This window comes from Micropterus salmoides, unplaced genomic scaffold (assembly GCF_014851395.1).
Source record: "Micropterus salmoides isolate LMB-PRFRI ecotype aquatic unplaced genomic scaffold, ASM1485139v1 Ms_hic_scaffold_13, whole genome shotgun sequence".
Classification (NCBI taxonomy): domain Eukaryota; kingdom Metazoa; phylum Chordata; class Actinopteri; order Centrarchiformes; family Centrarchidae; genus Micropterus; species Micropterus salmoides.
In genome coordinates, this window is record NW_024040374.1 from 11,798,738 (window position 1) to 11,813,022 (window position 14,285).

A 14,285-nucleotide genomic window follows, 5' to 3' on the forward strand; every position below is an offset into this window, starting at 1 on the left:
CAGATAGCATTTTGTTTTGGGCAGATGTGAAGCAGCTGGTTACCTGACCATCTTAAGAAAATACCCTAATATGTTTATCAAGGGTTTTTTGCTGAGGCTACAGCCAGGGTGTGAGCTACAGGTGAGCCAGCCTCTTCAAAAGACACGAGCTCCCCTGAAAGCATGATTTTTGATATTTTGGGGAGTGTCTAAAATATTGACAGCATGCTATTTTTGCTATTCACTTCTATTTTTCTGTATCATCATGGATCATGCGTAAACGAGGAGCGTCGGGCTTCATTCTCTTCATTAAGGCACATGGCATTGATTGAATCAACCACTTACAGGACAGCTGTCTCAGAACAAGAGAACAAAAGTGATAAAGTCCCAAGATCAATTGTATAGAGTACATTTAAAAAGGCTTCTGTTGCAGATTTCATATATTTGAGGCAAAATTGAAATTTTGTGATTTTCGGGCTATATAAGTAAAATTGACAAGAGTTTAATAACAGAATACAGTTGTTGTTTTTCTGGAGTGTTCATGTGTGTTGTGGCACTGGGAAATAGCACAATGGCAGCTTGTGGAGCATCAACTGAGATAATATCCGTTTAAAGATGCGGTCAGTGTGTTGTTTTACACAGAAGATAATAAGTACAGGTAATCTGACATGCAGTGTAGGCCACCACTCTGTGTGTGTTCCCTTAAGATACACAGATAATTGTTTTTGTAAGAATCTTTGGAATTACAAAATCATTCAAGCTTTCAAATATGCCATAATATACAGTCAGTAATTGATATTTAGAAACAAAAATGCACATTAGTTATTATTAGTATATTAGTTGGACAACTTATTTGTCTGCACGTCACACTTGCCTGCATGGCTTTTTAAAGCTGATACCTGCCCACGCTGAGTCTGCAGTTTGCCAACACATTAACGTTACACTGACGTTTCTTTTTACTGGCGAAAAACGAAATCAAAAAAATCGCATTAGAAACTCAACATCCTGCAGTTGTTTTGTACCGTTTGCCAATCAAGAGTTGTAGTGACGTGACAAGTGGTTGTCAAATGTTATTTGTCTGATCTCAATCAAGCGGCAAACTCTGAGACTGAAAAGTGAAACCGTGCAGGCGGAACTTAAACCGCCATTCTCTCTAACGGCCAGCAGGGGGCGAGTCCGCTGGTTGCAAATAGAAGTCCGGTTCCATTACAAATATTGGCAAAATGACTTTTATTTCTCACCTGATATATTACCTCAGTAGACACTTTCCTAATGAGTTTATGGTCTCAATCGCTAGTTTCAAGTCTTCTTCAACACAACATGATGTTCATTCAGTAAATAACGGTCCTATTTAGGGGAAAAGAGACGTTAAAGCAGAGTATGCTTTAGGGCGGGACTACCTTGTGATTGACAAGGCACTACCATGGTGACCTGTCAGTCAGGATAGAGGCGACTTATATCCGCTGCTCTGTGTACATTTTTTATTAAATGGCTGTCAGCACGTTTGTGTCTGTATTTTTTTTTTTTTTATATCTATAACAGAATAACACAAGTTAAAAGTCTTTGGTTTTGTTGTAACACTGATAAATTACAACTTTTGGAGGGAGGGACAGTAAAATGTATACGTTCACCACATTCACACCATTCAGTTCTTTTTAAACCATGTGCTTTTTTTGTCTCGTTCTCCCGCTTTCTTTTTATTCTATTCCTTGGTTTTGTTCTTTGTCTGTCACACTCTCTCAGTGCTCACCAAGCCTTCCCACCTTCGTTTTTTTCTGAAATTGAATCATTTTCACTTTTACACTTGTGTGTGGTGGAGTAATTACAGGCTGTTAAACAGAGCATGCCCCCTTAAAACACACACACTCTTTCATCCTCTCTCCTCATAGTGCAGCCGTTTGTGAAATTAAGTCCATTCCCCCTGCAACTCTGCTGCCATCAAAGTCAGACCCCACCATAACGACTACTACTGCTACACATACACACACGCTGGCGGATGTGTAACAGACCTCAGCCTTAGCAGTCTGTCACTTTCTCCCTTCCTTTATCCTTCCATCATTCTTTTTCTCTTTATTTTCATTGCTGAAACCTTCTCAATCGCCCCTCTACCCCAACACACACCAGTAGATCTGCTGTCAGATGAAAGATTAGCCTTGGAGCATTTGAAGGGGGTGGGGGATGGTAGGGAAAGGCTGACGAAAGAGAATTGAAAGTGATATTTTGAAGTGTACCCCAGATGCATCTTCCTGGGAAGGTGGAGTTTATTATGAATCCCTCACTGTCCTCAACCTCCTCTGTAGTGCAAAGGTTTTGAACCATTCTCGTTTGACAGTTTTTTTTGTCTCAGAGGAGAGAAGTAGAGCGCTGCATATAGCATTAGTTTGGTTGTACCTACAGTTTGGATGTTGGTGTTCGGGGCTTTGACTTAGTGTTTGCAGTAAATCCTTCACAGGTCCCATAGTGGTTGCTTTTATTTTTAAATAGAGGGTCTGAGCTGTAAGGCGGGTTCTTCTGATCAAAATGTACCCTGTGCTTCACATGCCTGTGTGTGCAACATGTAGATTAACCATATATGCAGGCACACATGTAGCAATAGTATAGAAACAGATGTAAAGTGTGTTTGTCCAATGTTTCTTAGGGCACAAATGCAGTCGGTGTCCTAGTTGGAATTTGGATTCTTAAATATCTGTAATGTCAACAAAATCTAACACTGTGAAAAGAACTACCGCAGTGTGGTAGCTATGCTTTAAATCAAAGCAAATATCAATCGTAATACTGTAAATTTAGTAAATTTAAAAGGAGCATTGCACTGTTTTTGTATTTTGTTTCACTTGTTAACGAACCACTCCAAATTACACAGCAAAAGCAACTAACCGCCTTGGAATCCCGTGTGAACAGTCTTAAGTTGGAATAACGGGAGTTTTTATTTTTGAGGTTAATGGAATAAATGATGTTCATTATTAGACTAAACTTTCTGCTAGTTTTAAAAAGAAGTTTATCTTCTGTGACAGTAGAGAATTGTAGCGAGGTGTCTGACCTTCAGTGTTTCCCCATATTTAATTTGGTAAATAATCCAATTAATTTTATTTCCATACTGTATACGTTGTGGTAACAGGTTTTGAAATCCGGACTTTGTCACGTGTATCCTCCATCCTCGTGCTACATTCACCAAGTCCGACACATTTTGATAAGTTATATTGTATACTGTGCTTGTATTGTGTACAATTAAGACTTCATAGCCTCTCTACTCACATACTGCAACACTTGTTACAAAGTGAGAAAATGACAGAATAAAGTCACTAACCTGCCTGTCCGCTTTCTCTGGTCCTTTTAACTGCATTTACCATAAAGGCTCTAATACGTGTGCATTCAAAAGTGGCTAGCTTGATCGAGTTCTCACAAATGAGTGACAGTGGATACACCTAAAGCTGTTCAAACCCTTAGTTAACGTTACCATAATTACCTCAAAAGAAAAGTGGTTGTCTTGAGTCGGATGCCAAAGTGTGTGAGCTCACGAGTTTACAGCAGTGGGGAGCAGTGGCGCAAAACACAACGTTAGAACACTTTAATGTTTATAAATATTTTTTGGTTCATTTTAAAACTATGGCGGAACAAAAAAGACTGTTGCGGGCTGCCATAGTGTCGTTATTAATGGGAAACACTGACCTTACATGTGTGATCTGGCAGACGTGCACTCAGTACTTAAATTGCACTATTTATAAAGACAGCTGTGACCGACTAGATGTAGTCGTTCTTATAAATCACGTGTTAAACAAGAGAATTTTAGAGCAGCAATACTTAGTGGTCCTCATCATACACGTGGCCATTAACTACAAATCACAAAATTAAAGCAATGCACATATGTAGCATGTCTGTAGTGATGTAAAACACTAACACATGCTGTGCCGCTTCTAAAATTGTCATTACAGCCTAATTCCACCCGGCAGGAACACCGTCTCTCACCATAGATAAGTCATACTCTTCCTCAGAGAGGTGGGAAAAGTTCAAGCCTTCATTTGCCGTGTGTTGTTTTATTTGTGTGTTTCTCCCGCTGCCGCCGGAGTGACAGACGTGTTGCTGCCATGGCAACCGTGGCCTTAGGAGGGAGGGAACAGGAGGAGACACGCTGATCGGCTGATTTGTTCTGTTTGATGATGGGATGGAAGGAATCATCTGAGGGATGTTCTCTGGTGCGGGCTGCTCTGATGTTTTGTACATTTACGCAAAAAGCTCTGCAGTGTGATTCTCCACCAAGGACAAAAACACCTTTTTTAAAGGAATATTTTAAAATTTTAGGGAACACACTTATTTGCTGTCTTCCTGAGAGTTAGAAGAGAAGATCAATATTAATTTCATCTTCAGAACAGAGGAATATCCCTGATGTGTTTAGCCTAGCTAAGCATAAACACTGCAACACACATTACCCAACACCCACCTTGTTTTGTCCCTCTGGTGTTAGACTAAACATGTTGTAAAATGTGTTTCAAGCCACAGTATAGCTAGTAAAGTGGTACGTGCTAATAATGCACAAAAGTGTTCATAATGCACAGTATGTGTCACTAATGCATTGTGACCATTTTTGAGAAAAGCTTTTTCAGTTAAAAGTTTTATGTAACCGTAGAAAAACATTGATGCAGTTTGTGTGATCTAGTTGGTGGCCACTGATAAGTTCCCATGGAACAGGTATCAAAAAGTAAGGCTCTGTGGTATGTATGGAAAGAGTGCCATATCTTCTCTTATTGGCACTCACAAGAATGCCCGTTGCTCTGTGGTGTAATGAAAGACCAGAACCCAAAGCTAGGTTTCAGTTGATGCAAAGGTTTCAGGTAAACACTGAAGTGAAACCTCAACGGTCCAAAGTTAAGACCTGTCTTATTGTTGCTCTATAGACAGATCTGATGACCAGGTTCATTACTATTGTGTTACTAATCATGAATGACCCTGTTAAGAGCAAAACGCACAAATAAAAAAAATATGTAGACATGTAGAGAATGATTACGGTCCTAAAACCAGCACCATTTTTACTCACTAAAATAGGCCAATTACATCTGAAAGATAATAACCTGAACATACGTTCTTTGTCAGATGTTACCTGCTCGCTCCCAGATAGCATGAATGACTTTGATCACAAGACACTGATGTGGGATACTTCTCTATTTCTAGGCTTGAAAAATAAACACTGGAGGAGGCTGCACCTCTCCTGTAGTGCTAAGCTTCCATCTATGGGTGGCAGTGTGGCACCATGTCTCGGCACCTCTGATTGAAATTGACTTTGCCTTTTACTTTCTTTGTGTTTCTTATTTTTATCTCCCCTTCTCCCTCTGCCTTATGCTCTTGCTCAAGTGTTGTAGCTTCCCACCATCTCTCCATCTTTGTTCTTTCTTTTTCATTTTCACTTCTCTCTTCTCTCCTTTTGTGTCAAACATCCATGCAGTTGCTGTGAGTCAGAGATGTAGACCCCCCCCCCCCCCCCCCGTAGTTCATTGCCCAAGGTCTCTGGAGGGTTAAGCAATCCAGAGGAAATAATTGCAGTAATAAAGAGCCGTGTAATAACCTCACAAATGAACGGATCATATTTGAGCTTTGCTGGCTCCCTCCTACTCTGTTTTACAAATAAACTCGCTTTCTAAATGTAGCATCTGACATTTGGTGTAATGATATATACTTTCCAGTACCTGCCTCATATATTAACAGTATAAACACTTCCTTGGTAATGTTTGTATCCTCCACTACGTGGTGTGTGTTGGAGCAGCACTGAACCGGTGCCACAGTGCTTCTCTATTTGTACAGTAATAAAACAGAAGAAAACTACTAAAATATGATAAAACCCAAAAAAAGGGGTCTTAAAGGCTAATTTGCACAGATGCCTCTGCTTAAAAACAAGGCAGTAATGGACAAAGACAAACTAGAGTAGTGTATCGTAACGGATCAAAGCAAGACTGTATCAAACTTAAAGCCGGCGTCCGCCAAACTTTGAAAAGAATGATTGGTTTGCATGACGTGTGCATGTGTAAAAAGAAAGAGGAGGGAGGGGTGCTGAGGTGTACGTCATGGGTAATTTGTGAGTGCTGAGGGCAGTGAAATAACCCAGCACTCCCAAAACAGTAATTTCTCGTTGTCCTGCCCTTCACCGGTCATTTAATCTTTTCCACCACCCTCCACTTTCCCCCCTTCAAATTTTAACTTCTAGACAGTGCTGTTATGTAGGGCTGCATTTACTGATTGAGTAAATCAGTAAATGCCACCCCCCCACCAACAGTCAGTGTGACGATCCATAGAGAAACTTCAAATCTTCTGTTTCTGAACTGTCTTGCTGTTGTCCTCTGTATTGTTTTATGTAGGTTTCTGACAGTGATTATGTATTGTCATAACATGCATATTTTTGTGTTTTGTCTTTGCCTCAATTCGAATGCCTAGCATGAAATGTTGTCTATCCACATCTTTGCATTGACTTGATATATTATTATGCTGCCTCAAAAATTTGTGTTCGGTTTGAACATATCTACACTTTAACAATTGCTTGGTATGGCTTCTACTTTATTCACTACCATTAGAAGTTGTTTTAAAAAATAGTGGTTTCATTAAATCTTGAGTGCCAAGAAGGCAGCCCAGTCACAATCTGATAGGCCTACAGTTTCAGTTTTTAGTGTCTGTGTTACTTGCAAAGTCCTGTGATCAAAAAAGCTCTTAAAGTTGTAGATTCGACAAGATAAAACTTTGAGCTTCCTTGGAGATCGTCAGATGAGGAGCAGAAAGAACCTAAGGGGATTCATAGGTCAAAGATGTAAAAATCTTGTTATTTCTGAAAATGATAATGTCTGAGAGAATATGTTATACATATTTGAGAAGTTCCTGGAAAATTTGTTAGAGAATAATAATAGCATAATAGCCAAATATTCAGTGGAGTTATGTATTTTACTTGACAAGAATATTAGAGTGGAAGAGGAAGAATTAGAAAATGGAACTAGACGGATGACATAAATCTGTCTGTCCTGTAATAAGACTGTGATAGACAGATAGATAGATAACTTTATTGTCTGTCCCAAAACAGTGACAGAAATTCTCTTTTGAAAAGGCTAATTTAAAACATACATTTAAAACACACACTTGTAAAATAAAAAGGGCAGCTGTACAATGTCTTCATTTTGTTGTTCAGAATGATTATTGCAGTCGGTTTGAAAGATTTCTTGTAAATGTTTTTAATAGGTCAACCTTTCACTAAACTAATCACCTTGATTCCCCTCTGTCCGCAGGTATTCCGTCCCACCTGAGCACGGCAAAAGGCTGGAGAGGCTGGCACAAGGTGAGCCCCTAATGCGTTTAAAAATTATTATTTTATTTATTATCATACCTGTTTTAGCCTTTGGTAAGGCACGTTAAGTGAAGGAGCAAGTGCTTTAAACTGTTCAGCACACACCATGAAATCCTACTCATGCTACACACTTAAAGCCTAGTTCACACTACACAATTTTTAGCCCGATTTGCTGCTCGGCGAGCGTCGGGCTGTGATCGGAAGTAAATCGGTTGTTGGTCGTTGGTCGGCAGTCGTTATGTGTGAACTACACAACGACGCGTCAAAACGGCCCCCCGACACATCGCCGACGTCTGCCAGATATCTAGCATGCCAATTATCTGGAGGAGTCGGCCGACTCGACATCCACATCCAGCCAATGAGAGCAGGCAGCTGGCGGAATAGGCAGCGACTTTTTCACCGCAAAACACTTTTTTACTCACCTCCAGCTCTCTCTGTAGCTCATAGAATCCCTGCTACCTGCAAATGATAATCCATTATTTCACCCATATACTTTGTCTTTACTATTGGTATCTTTTATAATAACAAACAACAGCTGTTTCATGTGTAGGTTTGCGTCATTTGCCGTTTCACATTTCATGTGTGTTTCCTTGACAAAACATGGTTTGGAGACCAGCATCGGGTGACGCAGCCGCTGTCAGCTCGTGTAGTGTATGACCTCCTGTCACCGATCAGTAACGTAGTGTAAATGCCACAACGACTTCAAGACTGACGTCACAAGACGGCAAGTTGTGTAGTGTGAACAGCACGGCTATCGGCCGACACTGAAAGTCGTGTAGTCTGCACAAGCCTTAACACACGCACAGAACACACACTAGCGCATAGGTGCAGCGTACTTACTGGTTGTCCGTTGTGCGTGGGAATAAAGTAGAAGTAGCACCTCTCAGTTGAACCCTGCCTCATTCCTCTTATGCACAGCATGCACAACACTGGGCCTTTACCACTCACAAAAAAAAACAACCTTTCTGGCTAACACAGTGGTCCTCACACTAAACGGTGTGTTATACGCTGTGGGCCACACATTGAAAAATCTTTTGCTTGTACTGAGTGGGTGAGAAACTTTTGATATCTCACTTTCTCACCATATACAAAAACATGGATTTCTTTTGTCACCTGGCTGTGCTAAAATGGAGCTTCAGAAGGAAGAGCAGCTTGACGCACTTAGTGTGTGCAGTCAGTTATACTAAAAAGATCAGGGGGCTGTAAATGCTAAATTTGGAGGAGAAGCTTATTGAATTGAAGCCAGCATCATCAACTGTGTGTTCTGCCGAATGAGTTGGAGGAAGCCCATACAGTGAAGTTGTTTATGGCGCTGAGGAGAAAGCATTAGCTGTCGCCCGGTTGCTACGTCTTCATATGTGTCACCACAGCATTGCAGATTTTGTCTGAAGTGAAATAGTCTTTAACCACTCTGCCTTTAGTGTTTCTTCAGCCATCTACTCCTCTCTGTGACATAAGATTTCTGCTCGCACCCCTCCCTTTTGTTTCCACCGCTCCGATCTCCTATCCCCTGTTTGGATCAACGAGGATTAACGTGTGTATTGCATATCTCTCTGAGTGGGGTATAAGATGAGGGGATGATGATCGAGAGTTGCCCAATCCAAACTCCATTATATAGACACACACTGTTTGTCCTTGTTGTTGTGAAGAGCTGAGAACAAATCAATAATCACCAATGCAGAGCCTCTTTGTCTTGTTGTCCTTCTATTGTACTGGAGTGGCTGGAATATGTAATACACAATATGTGACAGAAAAGCACTGTCTTCAAAGAAACCCCCCCAGCACTGTCCAGGTAATATTAAACACATGGCTTACAGTGCAGTTGATGTTAAAACATGCAGATCAAAGATTTATTTTTACCACAGCTATCCAAGATTGTGGCTTGAACAATATAAATGGCTTAATGTCAGGTATAACAAACAATGGCTTTATTTCATGTTGATTTGCCAGTAAGGCTACATCCACAGTACTACGTTTTTGTTTTAAAACAGACCAGCGGTTTAGCTGCGTTTCAGAATTGATCTCCGTCTATATTAAATCGACTGAAAACGCACATATAGAGGCCATTCATGTACACTTGGCATGCGCGTGCCGGTGTAAACATGAAGCCGATTGCCTATTCCGCAGTTGCAGAACATTTGCCAAAATAAGAAAGTACTTCTACAGATGAAGAACCACGGGAGAGATTTTTTTGCATGGACCGACAATGAGGGGGAACTATAAAAGTAACACGGGAGTCCAAAGCGACTGGCGGCGGAAAACACCTAAATACGGTGATATGCACAGCACAAGTGGTTAAGTGTGTATTTTAATAATAATACCAAACATAAACACGGTCAACATAAACACTGTCAGTAGCGTTGTGTTCTTGCTTTGCAGGACAGATAAGACCCAATCAGGGAACCAAATGTGAGTGTCTGTGTCATCGTTTTTTAAAGACCTCTGTTTTCGTCTGTCCTCACTAAAACGCTACACCAGTGTTTTGAAACAAAAATGGGGTTGGCAGCGGCAACTGTAAATTATTAACTTCCACTTGTGCTTTTGCCTGCTATAAGAAAGGCCTCTCATATTGACAGCTTAAGTCACAGTACACAAAACTGTCTTTGCTGATGAAGAATCAACAGTTGTTGTTAAATGGCCATAAATATCGAAGTGCTATGCACTGAATGCAAGTAGATTTTAAAATTTCAGTCATGCATTGTTTCTCATGTGCACTGATGCTGCTCTGATGGGCCCTGTTTATCCTTTCAGTATTGTTTCAGTATTGCAATTTAACACTTCAGTGAGAGTGTATAGTCTTCCTTAGCTGATTGGGACAAGTATTTCATATTATTTTGAGCTAATCAACTGGACAGTTCTGGATCTCTAGTAATCATAACAAGTAGCTTGACTCAGTGAAGTTAACGTTTCCTTGATAGCTGAAGCACAACATATATTCAAGATGAAGTTAGTTTTATGCAGTATTAACTTCACTGCATCCTGTTTTCTTTTACACTAATGGAGATTTTCAGTGAAGTTGTTCAAAACTAAATGGAACTAAAACTAAATAGATTTGAAAAGAGATTCAAAAAGGTTCTGATTTGATTGCGAAATTAAATAATGCATTCATAGATTAGATGAAATACGATGGAACCCTAACCTTAAAATGCATACTGCTGGCAGTCTTATCACTCGTCACATTGGCATTGAGCTTTCAGTCACAGTCAAATTACAGCGTTCCTCTCTCTTTTCATCTAACCAGCTGGCAGTGGGAGGAAAGCAATGCCAACGTTATTTAACAAGCACCCACTGACCTATCAAAGCCATCGTCAGCACAGGTAGCCAACTGTTTACGAGGTCCTTAAAAGACAGTTACGAGTGTAGCAGGAGTGCCGAATGGGGCTGGGACAACGGTCTTGTTACTTGAAAACTCCTCTCCAAACATTTGACACAGGGACAGCCGTAGCTATCACTCCTCATCTCCGCATTATTTCAGTCATGGCTCCACACTTATTGGGTGGCGGGGCCTGGGAGGGGACGGGATGTAAGATTGGAGGCAGAAACTTAATTTTCAAACTCAAAAGGACAGAATGAAGCCTTTAAGTTAATATTACCCCGCGGAGAGCTCAGAGAGCCAGCTGCATTTTAATGGGGATTAATACCCGGCCTCTGTCGGCACATTATTCACCTTTTATCAGCTCAAACAAGCAGGCAGGCGATGAGAGAATAGGGGGCCTCTCTCCCTCTCTTGCTTTGGAGGGTGGAACAGAGGCTGAAACAAAGCAGTGAAAATGAAGGATGAAATGGCTGCCGATTATACTGTCAGTCACATTAAAGTTTCACTGGGTGGAGGCTTGGATGGACCCCCCTTTGAGGCACTGGCGGGCACAGACAGTAAAGAGTGGGAGTTTGAGTGACGGAGGAGAAATTCTTGCTTTTGATTATGCAGAGGCCGACAGAGAGAGTCTCTCTGACTCTAAGAACAAAAGTGAGCCTTTGTTTTAGGGAGAGAGAGCTGGGGCTTTGAAAACCCAAAATGTCAGAGGGGTATATTATGATCTCAAAACAGTCTATGTTGTTAAGGAAGTGGGGTGGATGTTTTGTAACACAAAGGTAACATTGCTAAGTTTCAGCTATGCAAGTGCACCCTGATATGTTTGTAGTAGTTGAAATCATACATTTGTACAATATACAATTTGTGTGGTTTTTTAACAATTGCATGTGTTTTTATTGGCATCTAAAAAATGCTGTGAAACGGACAAGTCTCCTATTAAATGAAACACTCCTATAGTTAACCATGTCGGATCAGATACTCCGCAACACTATCACTTGCTACCGGTATACTGCTACCCAGTATCATGCCAAAGTGTGTAATACACATACTAGTCCACCGTGGCAGTGTCACATTTTGCCTTGCCTAGGCATAGTAACGCTAGGTTATCGACACGTTCTCATTGCGCGTTCAAGTTAACAATAATAAATATGCAATAACCGGTTAGATGCCATTCCAATCTTCAGGCAAAGGTTTTCTCTTTGGTTGTGCGTGCCATAATGCAATCTAGCAGATATCCAAACTGGATGCACACAAACAATGCGTTTACATGCACTGCGGGAACGTGATTATTCCACACTTTGGGCAGTAAATAAGTTGACGTCCATTAAACAGGAAATCAGATTTCCTTTTCCAGGTTGTGGGAATAACAGTATAGTACACACAGCTACATTTGGGCTGGAGAAATCAATTTAATTGCCGATGCTTAGCAGGGATTCTTAAAATACTCACCTGCCGACTAAAAGCTCTTGCAAAACTGCCAAAAAAACCTCTGCATCAAGTTTTCTAATATCTTACATTAGAACCATTAAGAACAATACAATTATTAACAAAATATTCCAACACAAATGAAAACCACATGCACAGTGAAATGCTATATGTACACCGTACATATGTTGTCGTAGAGCCTATGGTGTTGTATCTCTATAGTTTTTCATGGTTTAATCAGGCAATTTGGAGTTTCTCTGGAATGTCAGTGAAATATCTTAAATGCCCCCCTGCAGGCTTCTTCCCGGGCAGCTCCCAAGGCTGTGACGCTTTCCTTCGCCACAAGATGACGCTGATATCTCCATCCATCCTGAAGAAATATGGCATTCCCTTTGACAGGGTGAGTGACAACGGTTCCATGTTGCATGACATTAAAGGACATTTTATTGGTCACTATGAGAAAATAGTGTTTGTTGACGGGCTTGCTGATAACATTTGCGGGTCTTGCGTAAATGGCAGAAGAGGTTGGCTTATTTTGAATGACAGGTGACAACACAAACATCACCGCTACAGGTTGTAGTAATGATACAGTATGAGTGATGATGCTCTATTGTGCCTGTCATAGGAAATTAATTGGCTTTCTATTTTTGTTCTGTTCTGTTCAGTAGGCAGTGTAAATCTTCACAGTTCAAAAATTAATGGAAGAAAAAAGAAATCTGGCACAGAGCAGGCATACAAAGTTCTCCACTGTCAGCAGATGGTTCCCCCCCACCCGATTTCACTCCCCCCCTCAGGACGTCATTATCACAGTGAACATGTTATTTGTTACACACCTACAGTACCTCTCTCGATTCATGTGTAAAAATAAAACCATCTTCTTGCGTTCTTGCAAGTGCAAAAAGGGACGTTTGATTTCTGAACCACTGCCTTTAGTTGAGAAGTTTATCTCCCACTCTCAGCCTCTACCCCTGTTTCTCCCCTCATGCCTGTCACCTTGTCTGGCTTGATGTGTCTCTTGATTGCCTGGATCCAGGCTTCACAAAGAAGTTGAGATCCACAGCCAGACGTACAGGGCTTAAGTTTTGGGGCAACACATTAAAAAAGAATGTGCTTAACTTGTCCTCACATTTCTTAACATTCTCAGAATAACACTGAGCTCATGGGAAGACACTCAACACTCGGCGCAGCAGTCATGTTAGGCGGAATTAATTTTGCTCGCAAGTCAAAAAAGTTTTGAGGAAAGTTGTTTCTGAGGAGTTGAACTCCTACTCAATGACAATTGTTGTGGATGTGAGACTCATGAGTAGTAATAGAATATATTTTAGAATTGGATCAGACTGAATAAAAGTGAGAAGTCTAAATTACTTTTGGAGGATATGCAAAATGACCACACAGGGTTATAAAGAATAGTCACCACAGTTAAAAGAAATGCTACATTTATTTTTATTATCTTTTTCTGTCATAAAGGTTTTTTCATATGATCTAAAATCTCCAATAAAGGAAGTCAAAGAAATGTCAAGAAATTACCGTATTTCTTAATGACTGAACAATGGCTTGAGAAAGAAGTGTCTCCCAATCTGTTGGAGTTCAATAATGTCCTTGATGAGAGACCTAATTATTTTTTATTTAACCAGCTTGTTTATGAGATGCTTTGCTGTCTTCATTGGACTTCACTCTGCAGTGGATATGCAGCTGGGGATTTTTTAAATCTTCATATGACTTTGATGGCGATTCAGTTGGCACTAGGTTAATAATAATAGCAATGTGTTAAAATGAGGACTGGTCAGCTTGAGATGTGTTGCTATATGATAGTTTAAAATATGTAGCATATTGTACATAAGCATGTACATATTGTGCATATTAAATCATGTGAAGTTAGCGCATACCAAGGAAGCCATTCAGGGTTTTGGACGCTGGATATACTTGGAAGTTCAGTGAGGAAAGAGAAGTTTGTTATTGCAAAAATATGAATAAGTGAAGAACACTGGCTTAAAGTGAAGACAGAGAAAAGAACTAATTAATATGAAAACAGTCGATATAGACGGATGGTTTCTGTGAGAAGATGAGATGCACTCAACAGTTCCCTGGAAAAGACGTGCTGAACACCCTGACCAGTACATGGCCGAAACAAAACGATACAAAAAACAAGTCTTTCATCAGAGAATGTTTTTAATGTTGTTGTGTAGGGACGAGAGAGTGTGTCATCAAACTGTGTCCAAAAGTATTTATAACAAACTTAATCATATCATTAAGTCA

General features: G+C 40.4%; 1 protein-coding gene across 3 annotated transcripts in view; it reads left to right on the plus strand.

Moving 5' to 3' along the window:
* The window catches only part of kdm4b (lysine (K)-specific demethylase 4B), a 66,436-nt gene that overhangs the window by 16,524 nt on the left and 35,627 nt on the right, over positions 1-14,285 (plus strand). For all 3 annotated transcript variants that reach the window (XM_038715590.1, XM_038715591.1, XM_038715592.1), the window contains exons 6-7: positions 7,233-7,282; positions 12,326-12,429. In XM_038715590.1, the coding sequence (XP_038571518.1) occupies positions 7,233-7,282; positions 12,326-12,429 (154 nt within the window). The remainder of the gene's footprint in view (positions 1-7,232; positions 7,283-12,325; positions 12,430-14,285) is intronic.